The following is a 12,909-nucleotide window of genomic DNA, read 5'->3' as shown; positions in this document are numbered from 1 at the left end:
GGGAGACGGTGGCAACTGTGTCCACCCATGGAGCAGGGAGACGATCCACCAGTGTATCACATGTAGGAGCGCCAGTAAAAGACTAGGAGACACCTGGCTAGCACCAAGCCACTGTTTGGAATTCTAACCAAAGCATGTTTAATAGAAAATGTTAATACTGGATCTGAGCCTTGCTTCAGTGTATTGTCTCTGAGAGGTTGGTAGCAGATGCTTTAGAGTAAAGTGCAAGAAACACCACACTGGACAATTAAAAAATAATATGCCCATAGGAGAAGCACTCTTATACAATTAGATGTTATCCATATGAATGTCTAATCTTTTTTCTGAATCCTGCTAAGCTGTTTGCTTCAATGACATCCTATGTCACTGAGTTCCAGAGATTAACACAGCGGGGGGGGGGGGGGGGAAATAACTTCTTGAAATTTTTTTTTTCTGTTTTATATAGCGTTTGATAACCTTCCCCCACCTCCCCCTTTATTCCTGAAATCTAATTTTGGGAAATAGAGCTGCAAGGGCTCTGTAGCCTTACCAATAAAACAACGGGAGGATGGGAGACTAGTATTTTTATTAAGGTGGAATCATACTAGGGAAATCTTAGATTAGACCATAAAGCCCCACTGGTTAGCACCAGCCTTTGCATTTAGAGGGACACAAATCTCAGGAATTTCTAACAATACTTGGTAGTAGCCCTCCAACCACAAAGGCTGGTGCTAGCCAGTGGGACTTTAGGGTCCAGTCTAAGCTTTCCCTAGCATGATTCCACCTTCATAACACCATTTCCCCCTCATCCCTTTGTTTTATTGGAAAGGAGACAAAACCCTTGCAGCTCCATCAGATACCATTCTCAGAATTTTGTCTATGGCTTCAGAGAATAGAGTGCTGAGTGTGACCCAGTCCTATCCATTTTAATTAGTGTACTAATGATTTATGAACTGTAGGGTTTTTCTTCCACAAGGGAAAATTATAGAAAGTAAATATGAAAGATATTAGGTTCCAGGTTGTCCATGTCCTTGGGGCCAATGCAGGACTGTTTCCCCAATTGTGCTTTCTGTAGTCTAGTTGATCTTGTCTCCAACCATGTGGCTTCCATCGTTTCCATTAGGAAGATTAGTGGAAGGTAAATAGTTCACATGGTTAGGGCATTTTCCCTGCTAAGATGTTTGGGGTCCACCAGCCTGCTAGTTAAGTATATCTCCCCTGTCTTTAGAAAACTAATTCTACACAAGTTTTGGATATCCCTCCTCCACTTGAGACTTAAAAGTCCATATTTACCTATATACCTTTTCAAATATTCCAGTTATGCTCTTTCATGCCTCTTCCTTAGTGGTCATTTGCCTAAGACCTACATATTTAGGTTCGAATCCTTCCTCAGATGTCACTCCCAAACTCTATATAATCACGTTTGTTGCTGTTTTCTGACTCCCCTCCATCTACCCTGTCCAGAATAGAATATGCCAAGTGTGATCACACTGCTGTTATTCCCCTCCACCCCCCACACTCCATGATGTGATATCTACAAATACAGCCTAAAAGCATATCTGTGATTGCATGCTCCCTTTTGGCACACACCAGAGGGGAGTTATACCAGGTGCAGCAGCTTCTGTTCACTAATGCGCATTCAAATAGAAAATGCAAAAATGAAAAGGAGATACAATCAGCTCCCACTGGTTTCAGAGCAAAAATGCAACAGTTCACTAGTCAGTTCACACTGAAATAACAAATGGAAGAGCTAAGTTCTGATGGGTCTAAGTAGAAAGGCACGAGACCTAAAGGTGAGATTTTCAAAAGCAATGTAGTGCTTGCCTAAAGGGAGTTTAGCCATTAACTGCAATGGGAGTAGCATTAGACCAATGCTAAGTGCTTTTGAAAATCTCAGTCTGTATGGGCAGCAAAGAGCTAAGCATATAAGAAGCCTGTCAGAGAGCTGTGTTCTAATGGACTGAGCATGTGGTTGAGAGGCAGCAGACTTGAGTTCTATTCCCACTTATTTTCACCTGTCTGTGCCTCAGAGATTTTAAAGCCAGACGGGACCCTTATGATTATCTAGTTTTACCTGTATTTCATAGTCCAGAGAATCTAACCAAATAGTTCCTGCTTCAAGTCCATAACTTCTGGGGGAGCCTCAAGTTTCCTCATCTCTAAGGAGGAGATAAACTTTTCTCTAGAGTGCTTTGAGGTGATGAAAGTGCTATTTAACTGCTAGGTATTGTTACTCTGAAACTGAAAAACACTCAGTGGGCCAACGGGGCTCTCTTCCTTTTAGTTTACCTACAAATGTCCTTTCAAGATTCCTTAGTTCAAATGCTCCTGCTTCAGCTCCAGCTGAAGTCATAGTTCTCTGTACATGACATCACAAGTGGCTGCTGTGGAAATTGATCTGTGCAACGCAGCTCTCCGGTAGGAGGAGATCAAAGGCCCAGAGGTAGATGGGAAAACAAGAGAGCATGAAGCTAAATCCTAGGTCTGCAGGGGGGGAGCAAGGCATGGAAGGAAGAGAGAGAGACCAGGAGTGAGGCCTGCAGAGGTGTTGAGCAGCCACTCCTTGTTTTTCTCTTTTGAATATTTTTTAGCCTTTGTCATTCTTTCAGACTTTGCAGCATTTTGTTTTTGTTTAAATGAAACCCCACCATCTGCAGTTCTGGAGCTGGGCTGGTAATTTCCCTGAAGGAGGACTTTAGAATGTCTCTCAAAATTATGACCTAGGCATCATTATCTGTCTGCAAATCCCAGAAGGTAAACGTCTGTGGGGAAAGTCTGAACTGTGCTCTATTGCCATCAGCTTTATAGAAAATCGGTGGGTAAGTATGACTGTACTATAGTTGCTATAACAACAAGTAGATACACAAATACCACACAGAGCTCGAGCTCTGCGGACTTCCTTAAATAGGAAATGGGCTGTGTCTGTGAGAAGAGAGTCACCTCAAAGCCCTTTGGGATGCCCAAGAAGGTGAGATCTTTGTGCCCAGTTTGCCTGGGGAAAATGTTCCATGAAAAGAAACAGTGACTTCTCCAGGTGTCTGGAAGGATGCTTATGGCAAGACAGTCTCTTTACAGTCAGCAAATATTACTTTTGTTCCTGAAGTTCTTCCTTTATGGAAGAGACCTATTGATCTGAGAGAATGGCCTTTCCATGGCCGGGGACTTAATTCTGTATTGAATTCCACATTGACAGAGAAGATCTCATTTTCTTTTGCACTCCAGAGGCTTAAGTCCAATTTTTCTAGAACCCTATGTGTATCATCCCTAGTCCATGATAGATCATATTTCCTGAAGGGTTCATTTCAAACTAGGAACTGAATAGATGCCTAGAGCGGGAATTGGTTTCCTTTCTCCCCAGAGTGGCAGTGCACAATACCTGCAGAGAGCATGCAGTGCTAGGTAAGATGCTGTGCAGGACACATCATTGCAGAGTGGGCGTGGGAGCTCTGTGCTTGCATGCCCCATTGCAATGAATCTTCTGTAATTTGTGCTGTTTACAGCAATGCTGGTGACTTTTAAACATTTCTCATTTCTTATGGTAGTGCCCTGGGGCTAACTAAGAAGAGCACCCCCTTGTGCCAGGCACTGTACAAACTGAACAATAGCCCCTGCCCCCAAGAAGCCTACAACCTGAATAGAGAAGGTAGACAAAGGGCAGGGGAGAGGGATAGAGCAAAGCAGAGTGAATGATGAGATGGCACCATTTTTTAAATCTGTTTTATTATTTCAGCCCTTTCAGTGTTAGGAGAGGATTAGCTAGCTGGGAAGACAAAGGACAAGAGGGGGATGGAGAGGTAGAGACAGTGAGGAAGCGGGTGGAAGGGGTTACAGAGGAGAGGGAAGGGATGGAGCAAACAGCCAGTCAGCACAGGGAAGAGAGTGCAAACTGCAGAAAACTGTATAATGACAGCATCCTGGTCATTTGGTCCCTCAAGAAGGTACATACCTTCACATTAAGTAAACTGAAGGTATGGATGCTCCCTCTAATGTCAGGTACCCTCTTAGATAGATGTGAACTGACTCTCCTCCCCCCTCCCTTGGAGGAAAACAGATATCTCTGGACTGTGCTGTTTAGTGAGATTGTCCCCATGGAGACTCTGTAAGTTTCTGGCGGTACAGCCTGCTAGTTACTGGGACAGTGGGTGAGGTGGAGAGTATTTTAAGCCTTGCATTACTCTCCGTTTATAGCAGTCGGAAATGTTTTGTTTCTCTCTTGTGGGGAGCCCAGCACTGGAATAGCAGGGGGCTGCAGGGCAGGACTGAGGCATTCCCAGAGCTGGGTGGGGAAAGTTTACAGCTGAACACTGCAAATTGTTCCTGACTTTGCCCACTGTATTTAGGAGCTGCAAGCTGTGACAAGAATACTGGGATGCTAGAGATCTTTACTGAGGGCTGGCTTTATCAGATGTTTTCTCCCTGCTTTTTCCCAGCTAGGCCTCATCTGGGATCTCTTTGCAAATGACCACTTGGGCAGAGCGTGAGTTCTTGTGTAAAGAGAGGCATACCGCATGGCCAGGGTTTTCCCCAAGAGCTTATCATAAACTGGCAGTTGCAAGACCACCATGCACAGACAGCAAGATCAAAGTTCATCAGAAACTGCGCTGCCCCTGGGAAGACACTAGCCACTGGCACATCTGGGGATATCACACCTGGCTGGATGTAGGGAGGCTGCCACCACTCTTCCCTTCGAGGCCAGACATACCTTATGACAGCAATGTGTGGCGATGGATTACGGCTCCCAGGGCATACTGCATGCCCCAGCCACCTGTCCCTCCTCCCTCAGAGATGGACAGGAACACTTACCTCAAGTTTATCACACAGGGAGCTCTGTTTTTCAACCAGAAACATAAGGAAAGAGCTATGGCCCAAATACAGAAAGAGCTCCAAGAATGCAAGCGACTGAAGACGATGAGCGAGTGCCGAGCTCCCCCCCTAAACAGCCAGGGAAATATTTTGCCTCCTCAGGACTTCAAACGGTAAGGAGTGCTGACTTCGCGTGCCCCATCAGTTGCTGTGGAGCACATCGCAGGGCATGGAAACCTAACCACTAGCTCACAAGGGATTGGTGGTAGGTGGGCTTCCAACTGCATATGACAGGTTTCAGAGTAACAGCCGTGTTAGTCTGTATTTGCAAAAAGAAAAGGAGTACTTGTGGCACCTTAGAGACTAACCAATTTATTTGAGCATAAGCTTTCGTGAGCTACTTCATCGGATGCATACTGTGGAAAGTGTAGAAGATCTTTTATACACACAAAGCATGAAAAAATACCTCCCCCCACCCCATTCTCCTGCTGCCAATAGCTTATCTAAAGTGATCGCTCTCCTTACAATGTGTATGATAATCAAGTTGGGCCATTTCCAGCACAAATCCAGGTTTTCTCACCCCCCACACACACACACACACAAAACCAGCAGGAGAGTGGGTTTGTGTGTGTGTGTGGGCAGGGGGGTGAGAAAACCTGGATTTGTGCTGGAAATGGCCCAACTTGATTATCATACACATTGTAAGGAGAGCGATCATTTTAGATAAGCTATTGGCAGCAGGAGAGTGGGGTGGGGGGAGGTATTTTTTCATGCTTTGTGTGTATAAAAGATCTACACTTTCCACAGTATGCATCCGATGAAGTGAGCTGTAGCTCACGAAAGCTCATGCTCAAATAAATTGGTTAGTCTCTAAGGTGCCACAAGTACTCCTTTTCTAACTGCATATGAAGCATCCAGCATTGCCCATTGTCTGGCATTGGAGAGCTGGGCAGATTTTATAGACTCTGATTTTATAATTCCTGGGTTACGTTGTGGTGATAACACTTCTGGTGTCTCCCCTCCACAGGAGCAGCTGAGGTCCAATGGACTGTGCACAGCGCTAGAACAGTGCTTGTTTCCGAGTCATTTGTGTGATCTTAGGCAACAGTCATCAGTGCCCTGGTCCTCAGGGATAATGGAGTCATAGATTCTAACACCAGAAGGGACTATCAGCTATGTTAGATATTAGGAAAATCTTTCTAATTATGAGGGTAGTTAAGGCCCCCTCACTGCAGTTTTTAAGAACAGGTTAGACAAACACCTGTCAGTGATGGTCCAGGTTTACTTGGTCCTGCCTCATCGCAGGGGGTTGGGCTTGATGACCTCTCAAGGTCCTTTCCAGCCCTACATTTCTATGATTCTGTCATTTAGTTGGACCTTCTGTGTATCACAGGTCACCAACACCACCCAGCCATCCCCGCATCAAGCCCAACAATCAGAATTAGACCAAAGTAGGCTATCCCTCAGGAGACAACACTTTTCTGTATCACTGGCAGAGAACAGGAAGGATGGAGCCTGTTATGGCCGGGAATTCATGTAGCTTTCCCACATGCAACCCTGTGTTAATAGTGACCAATAGCCCCTTCCCCTGCCTAGCACTACAATTCTCAGTACTCCCTGCTACCCAACCTGATGCTGTCTTCAGTTCTCCAAGGACCAATGGTGGATTAATGCATGGACCCATGCAGTCCATGCCTAGCGGCCCCTGCCAATTTAGGGGCTCCTGCAGGTGTACCAGAACCTGTGTAGAAGTGGGGGGGCCACTGTTGCCAGAACTGTGGCCCTGCCCCCTGCTTCTCATCTTCCCCCCCCCCCCCGGGACCCACCCCCTGGCAGGCTGGAAGCTGGAGCCAGGCCATGGTAAGAGCCAGCCAGGGAGCCTGGGCTGCTGTGGGGAGCTCTGGGTGGGGGGCCCAAAAGCAGTCCCTGGTCCATGTCCTCTCCAGGGCTCCCCACAGCAGTCCGGGTTCCCTGGGCGGCTTTTACCATGGTCTGGCTCAGGATTCCAGCATGACTAGGGTCGTGGGGGGAAAAGGAGCAGGGGGCAATACCTCATGGTGAGGAGTGGGGTGGGGGGCAAATGTTCTTTGTGCCCAGGGTCCCAATAAATCTTAATCTGTCTCTGCCAAGGACAGCCTAGTTCTCTCCAAAAGGCTTAACCTTATCACTGAGGAGAAAGCTTAGTCCCTACAGAGCCGAGCACCCTGGGCTTGAGTTCCCTGAGCACTCACTCGAGTCATGCTTTAATCCTTGGCAAGGAACGCCATTCCCAATGTGGAGCCAACATTCCGCATGTCAGCAGCTGAGCTGCAAACACCATCCCTGCCCTTGGAGCCCTGGCTGGCTAGGGGATGGTCTCTCCATCCCCACCCCAGCACAACATTATTTGGCCCAAGACCTGGCAGAAAACCACACCTCTGCTGACAAGGTCTCTTCCTACTTGAGAATGAGGATGCCTTTCAGGGAGAGGGCTACAGGAGAGGACACGTGCAGCAGGTACAGGAAGCAGCCTGGCTGTGTGGCCACCATGGCATGTCTACACAGCCCACATCAGCAAGTCTCCCCGCCTACACTGACAGACTCAAGGTAGTGGGGGCTTGCGCTGGCATTCTGAAAATAGACAGCACTTTGAAGTTATGACTCAGGCTGGAGCTTGGGCTCTGAAGCCTAGGGAGGGGAGTAGGCTTTAGAGCCTGAGTTCCAACCACACCTTCAAAGAGCTGTCTACACAGCTGGTTTTGGAGTGCTGGAGCAAGCCCTGCTAGCCTGAGTCTGTTGACCTGGGCTGGAAGGCTCAGTGCTGTGGGCTGCGTAGTCATACCCTAGGAGCTTGTGTAACCACCAACTGCAGAGAGCAGGGCACCTTAGAAGACCACACAGATATTTAGAAGAGAAGTGTGGTACTTACTGAATGTACTTAGGAGCTATTTCTAAAGCTGTACTGAAAGTTTCCATTAAGGGCAGGCAGTCTTGCAGGTACCACACATTCATCCTCTGAGAGCAGAGCAATCAGAGTTCAGGAGGAAAGGATTATAAATATGGGAGTTGCAGACAGCCTGCCGGACTTAGTGACTGATCAATGCAGGACCAAGAGATGTGTCTGCCGTGGAGGCTGTGTCCTAATACCTGTGCAGCTTTGGACAGAAACTGTAGCTCTAGAAACTGTGGAGACTGTTGGCTATGGGTCTGGAATTGCTGCTGGCTACATGGAGCTTCTGACAGTTTTGCTGAGGAGATTCTGAGGTGTTTGGCAGGGTACTGAGAGGCTGCCGTTTTCCTTGTGCTCTGGAGAATCTAGGTGACACCTACATTTTGTGAAAAGAAAAGGAGTACTTGTGGCACCTTAGAGACTAACCAATTTATTTGAGCATGAGCTTTCGTGAGCTACAGCTTGTATCTGCATGTGTGTACCAAAGTATAAAAGTTGATATGGGGAAGCCTGGATAAGTAACATCACTAGCTTGACCCTCTAATAGTTTTGTTTAAGAAATTATTCAAAAATACTGTTTGCAAACATTTGTGTACATATTAAATGGTTGTTCACTAAGAAGTTGTATGGCACTCTCTCTCAGGTGGATTGGCAAATGTTGTTAACACCGACATCCAGGGACTTTGCACACCATAACAAATAAAAGGAAGGTTTAAAACAAATAAAAGGAAGTATTCACACAACACACAGTCAACCTGTGGAAGTCCTCGCCAGATAATGTTGTGAAGGCCAAGACCATAACTGGGTTCAAAAAAGAACTAGATAAATTCATGGAGGATAGGTCCATCAATGGCTATTAGCCAGAATGGGCAGGGATGGTGTCCCTAACCTCTGTTTGCCAGAAGCTGGGAATGAATGACAGAGGATGGATCAGATGATGATTACCTGTTCTGTTCATTCTCTCTGGGGCACCTGACTTTGGCCACTGTCAGAGGACAGGATACGGGGCTAGATGGACCTTTGGTCTGACCCAGTAGGGCCATTCTTATGTTCATAGGTCTGAGATTTAACTCTGTGTATATTTTTTCTTTATACTTTTCTGATTTGTGCTTCTGCAGAGCAGTAAGCTGCAGTGCAGGAAAAAGGAGAGTGTAGTAGTTATACATATTACCTCAGCACTCCCCCAGCCCATTACAATTGACTGCATGCAAGAATCCCCTCCAAGCCCATGGGAAAGAAGGTGCCACGATCTGTGACTATAGCACCAATGTTGCTGAGCCATTTGGACTGTTTGTTTGCTGACAATGGTGTTGGAGTGACTCCTGGGTATATTCCCACCTCTCCAAAGGCTGAAGGAGTGTTCTCCACCCCAAAGCAAGGGGTGGGAGAGTTTGGAAAATCCTAACTCCAGGAGAGAAGCCCCACCCCACCAACAAGCAACTTCTTCCTGCTGTGGAAGCCTGGCTCAGACACCCCGCACTTCCTGTTAAAGATTCATGCTGAACACAATAGTTCCAACAATTATTTCCTGTACTAAAGTTTTTTTTCTCCTGCTGATAATAGCTCATCTTAATTAATTAGCCTCTTAGAGCTGATGTGGCAACTTCCACCTTTTCATGTTCTCTGTATGTATATCTATCTTCTTACTATACGTTCCATTCTATGCATCCGATGAAGTGGGCTGTAGCCCACGAAAGCTTATGCTCAAATAAATGTGTTAGTCTCTAAGATGCCACAAGTCCTCCTTTTCTTTTTGTGGATACAGACTAACACGGCTGCCACTCTGAAACCTGTACATAGAATGACCACTAGAGAGCACTCACATCATAGAAATTAAGGATGAAACATATTAGCTCATCTCTGCAGCTAGGGTTGTTTCAAGTACAGTAGATTTCCTAGTGCTGTGTCTAGCCTAGCTTAGAAATCCCAAGGGATGAAGCTTCCACTACTTCCCTTGGGAGACTATTTTACAGCCGCCCTAATGCATCTCTCCACGAAGAAGTTTCTCCCCCCCCCCGATATTTGGCCTAAACGTTAGTTCCTGAGTTTCATACCATTATTCCTCATTATACTTCTGTGAAGCAGCTTTAACAATTGCATGGTCTCAGTGGTATTTGAGTGACTGGCAAACATTACTCAAAGCCAAATTTTCTAAGTACTATAGATCCTTAATTCTCTTGTTGTTCTCTCCCCGCTTGGCACGCCCGCACATGTTGCTGTGCCTGCTGGAGCCCCTGGAAGATGCCTGTTCCTTTCAGACAAGGAGGTTCAGGCCAAGCCTGGCTGTAGGACAGGACACCACTCCTCCCTAGTATTGATCAGGGGATCATGCTAATGGCTAGTAGATCTGTACTTCTAGGAGCAGGTGCTCCATTCCTGTGACTGGGATCAGTCTTGAAGAATGTTCTCCAGCAGACAGGGAGACCTTTACCCAGCGCAGCATGGTAACCAAGTATATTGCCCCTTTCTACAGAGAGAATTAATATTTACAGTTGGGGCCCTAATAATCTACCATCCCTCCAATCCTTTGGGAGCTAGCTAAGTCAGGGATAAAACAGCAAGGTACCTTTCTGTTTGGAAACTAACACATTGATCCTCCCTTCCTTTTGGACAGATACAGACACCTGACTGCAGGAAGAGGCCTGCAATCTCTCTGTGTCCAGCTGCAGCCAGTTAGACCTGCAACTAGAGACTGTTGGGATTGGTCTTGCCCCAGTCTCCAACCCCATTACCAAGAGACAGCACTGAGACTTGCCTTGAGGAATAGCAGTCCAGTCTATGAAGAGTTGCTGCAGAAACACCAGGAGTTGGCCGTGTCTGGGAGACAAACAGTGTACCATAACACTCCCAGCAAACAGAACCCACAACATTAGAGGGGATAACTCTAAGGCTCAAGGGGGCTGTTGGGGACTATCGGCAGGGGACCCAACTATGTGGGATTGCACAAGCCATTATGTCAGAGGACAGCAACCAGCACCCCAAATACTGAGTGTGCACTGGTGATGCAGGCAGGATCTGCCAGCGATCAGGCACCCCCAAAACAGCAAGATACCTCTGCTACTTGATATCAAAGATCATCATCCAGGAACCTCCGCCACAAAAATACTAATGTAACAGCTTGGATTTAAAACAGCACAGCGCTTGGGAGTCCCCAGCACTGAGGCACACCTGCAGCACTTAGGTAGTATGAAGTCATGTTGATTGCCCGTATTTCCCTTTGCGTCTTGGATTTTGGATGCTTACTGTTGAGCAGACCTCCATTCCGATAGCCCTAGGGTCTCTGGCACCTGCCCAAGAAGATCTCCTTCTCTTTCCATCTGTGAACCAGGTAGGTGCTGAGCTTATAGGTATCCCCAGCTGCAACCAGGAAGTCCTGTTGCCCCTTCTCAAGGTTGCCCACATCAGAGATCAGGCCCTTGATTCTTGTATAAAATGCTGAGCAGGTGGGTTGAATCTTTCAGTTTGATTTGTGGTGGATGGGAACTGTAACAAGGTAGTGTGCAGTGCTTGGTCACAATGAGTGGGAGTGGCCTGTTACTGGGACGAAAGCTTGGTCAGTGTGTGTCGCTTGGTCTTTCGGTCAATGGTAGGGGGAAGGTGTGTGGCTTGGTTGGCATGGGGGAGTGGGAGGGTCAGTAACTGGGTGCAAGGCCTGGCTGGCATTGAGGGAAGGGATTCTGTAGCAGGAGGAGAGCTTAGGGTATATGTGTGAGGTGGGTATCAGGGCAAAGGGACAAGTTAGCATGGGGTCCAATGGGACAGAGAGTTTGCCTGACATGGGAAGGTTGTACCTAGGCAGAGGATTCATGAGGCACATTTGCCTGAGGGGTGGAATGCAACCACGAGGCAGGCTCATTCCACCTGCTGCGCAGCTTTCTATATGTGGGCAGGGTTTGCGTCAATCAAACTTTCCATCTTCAGAGTCAGTATTTTATTTTCCTGCCTCAGGAAGAGCTGGCATACTGGTGGTAACTCCCCTCTTCCGCCTCCTCTCACAGGCTAGGCAAATACTTCAGACCACATCACACCGAATGATTCAGTTGTGTAACATTCCCTTGCTCTTACGGCTGAGCACTTTCCACAGAGATGCTACATGTGAGAATTCTGAGACCACCATTTAGGAGAGATTCGAGGTAGCCCTGTATGCTGTGACTTATCTTTAAGGGAAGGAGATCTTTTTAAGGGCCTGATTTGCAAAAGGAGCTGAGCACCCACAAGTCCAAGTGAAGTCAGTCAGAGCTGCAGGTGTTTAGCGCCTCTGAAAATCCAGCCCTAAGACTGGGAAAAAAAAAAAAGGCACAACACACACCAAGGGAGAGCAACTGACCAGTCCTCTCCAGTCAAGCGACTTCTTTCTCTTGCCGACCCTAAGTGGGATTCCTCCTACAGTATACTGGACTGATGGGAAGGGCCTTGGCACTCACTGTGTTAGGGAAGTAAAGTTAATTCATGACAATTGCTTCCTGCATCTTGGCAGATGGAGCAAAAATAGGAGTTTGCTCCTTAAGGAAGGGAAAGACTTCATTATACTAAAGAGCAATCACCCCTCCAAGGTGAAAGCAGCTGTCAGGGCTCCAGCACCCAGCAGCGGGGACTCCAACATAAACAGAACCAAGAGGATCTACTTTACTTGCTGAAATCCCTGTGGAAACATCTGTCCCAGGAAAGCTATAGCTCTGTTTTTTTTACTCCTCATGGCAGTACAATATAGTTAGAACTGTCCCTGTCAGCTGACAGCAGGGTATATTGTGTGTCCTGAAGAATTGCAGAAACTAATTCAGTTTCTTAAGAGTTAAATATTTAAACAAAAATCCCAAAGAATGAGGTCAAAACACCAGTCTAACCAGTTTAGTTGTCAGCATTCTTCTATCCACTGCTCTCCTGCACAGCACTATGACAAGTTGAATTCAACTTAGGTGCATACTAGAACATTCATTGCAACAATGAAACCTCTTTAGAATGCTCTGAGACATTCCTAGCCAGCTGGAACACACCAACTAGTATGGACTCCAGCAGACTGCACAAACATATATGATAAATAAATAAAGCACCTCCCACACTTCCAAAGGACCCCATATCAGGGTATTTCCTGTTATCTTATACTAGTGTATTGCTTGAGTTTTCCTGATAGGGAAAATGTCCCAATGTCCTCCCCCAGCTCACAGACGGTTTTGCAAAAGCTCCCTCTTCTAAAGGTG

At 46.7% G+C, this 12,909-nt stretch overlaps 1 protein-coding gene across 1 annotated transcript; it reads left to right on the top strand.

Moving 5' to 3' along the window:
- The first annotated feature begins 4,437 nt into the window (after positions 1-4,437).
- On the top strand, positions 4,438-10,584 carry TEX52 (testis expressed 52). The gene is made up of 2 exons (XM_077827367.1): positions 4,438-4,955; positions 10,326-10,584. The coding sequence occupies exons 1-2, from the start codon at positions 4,438-4,440 to the stop codon at positions 10,582-10,584; spliced, it is 777 nt and encodes a 258-aa protein (XP_077683493.1).
- Positions 10,585-12,909: the final 2,325 nt, after the last annotated feature.

This window comes from Eretmochelys imbricata, chromosome 1 (assembly GCF_965152235.1).
Source record: "Eretmochelys imbricata isolate rEreImb1 chromosome 1, rEreImb1.hap1, whole genome shotgun sequence".
Taxonomy (NCBI): domain Eukaryota; kingdom Metazoa; phylum Chordata; order Testudines; family Cheloniidae; genus Eretmochelys; species Eretmochelys imbricata.
Note: the sequence above shows the minus strand (reverse complement) of the source record. Positions and strands in the feature narration are given on the sequence as shown.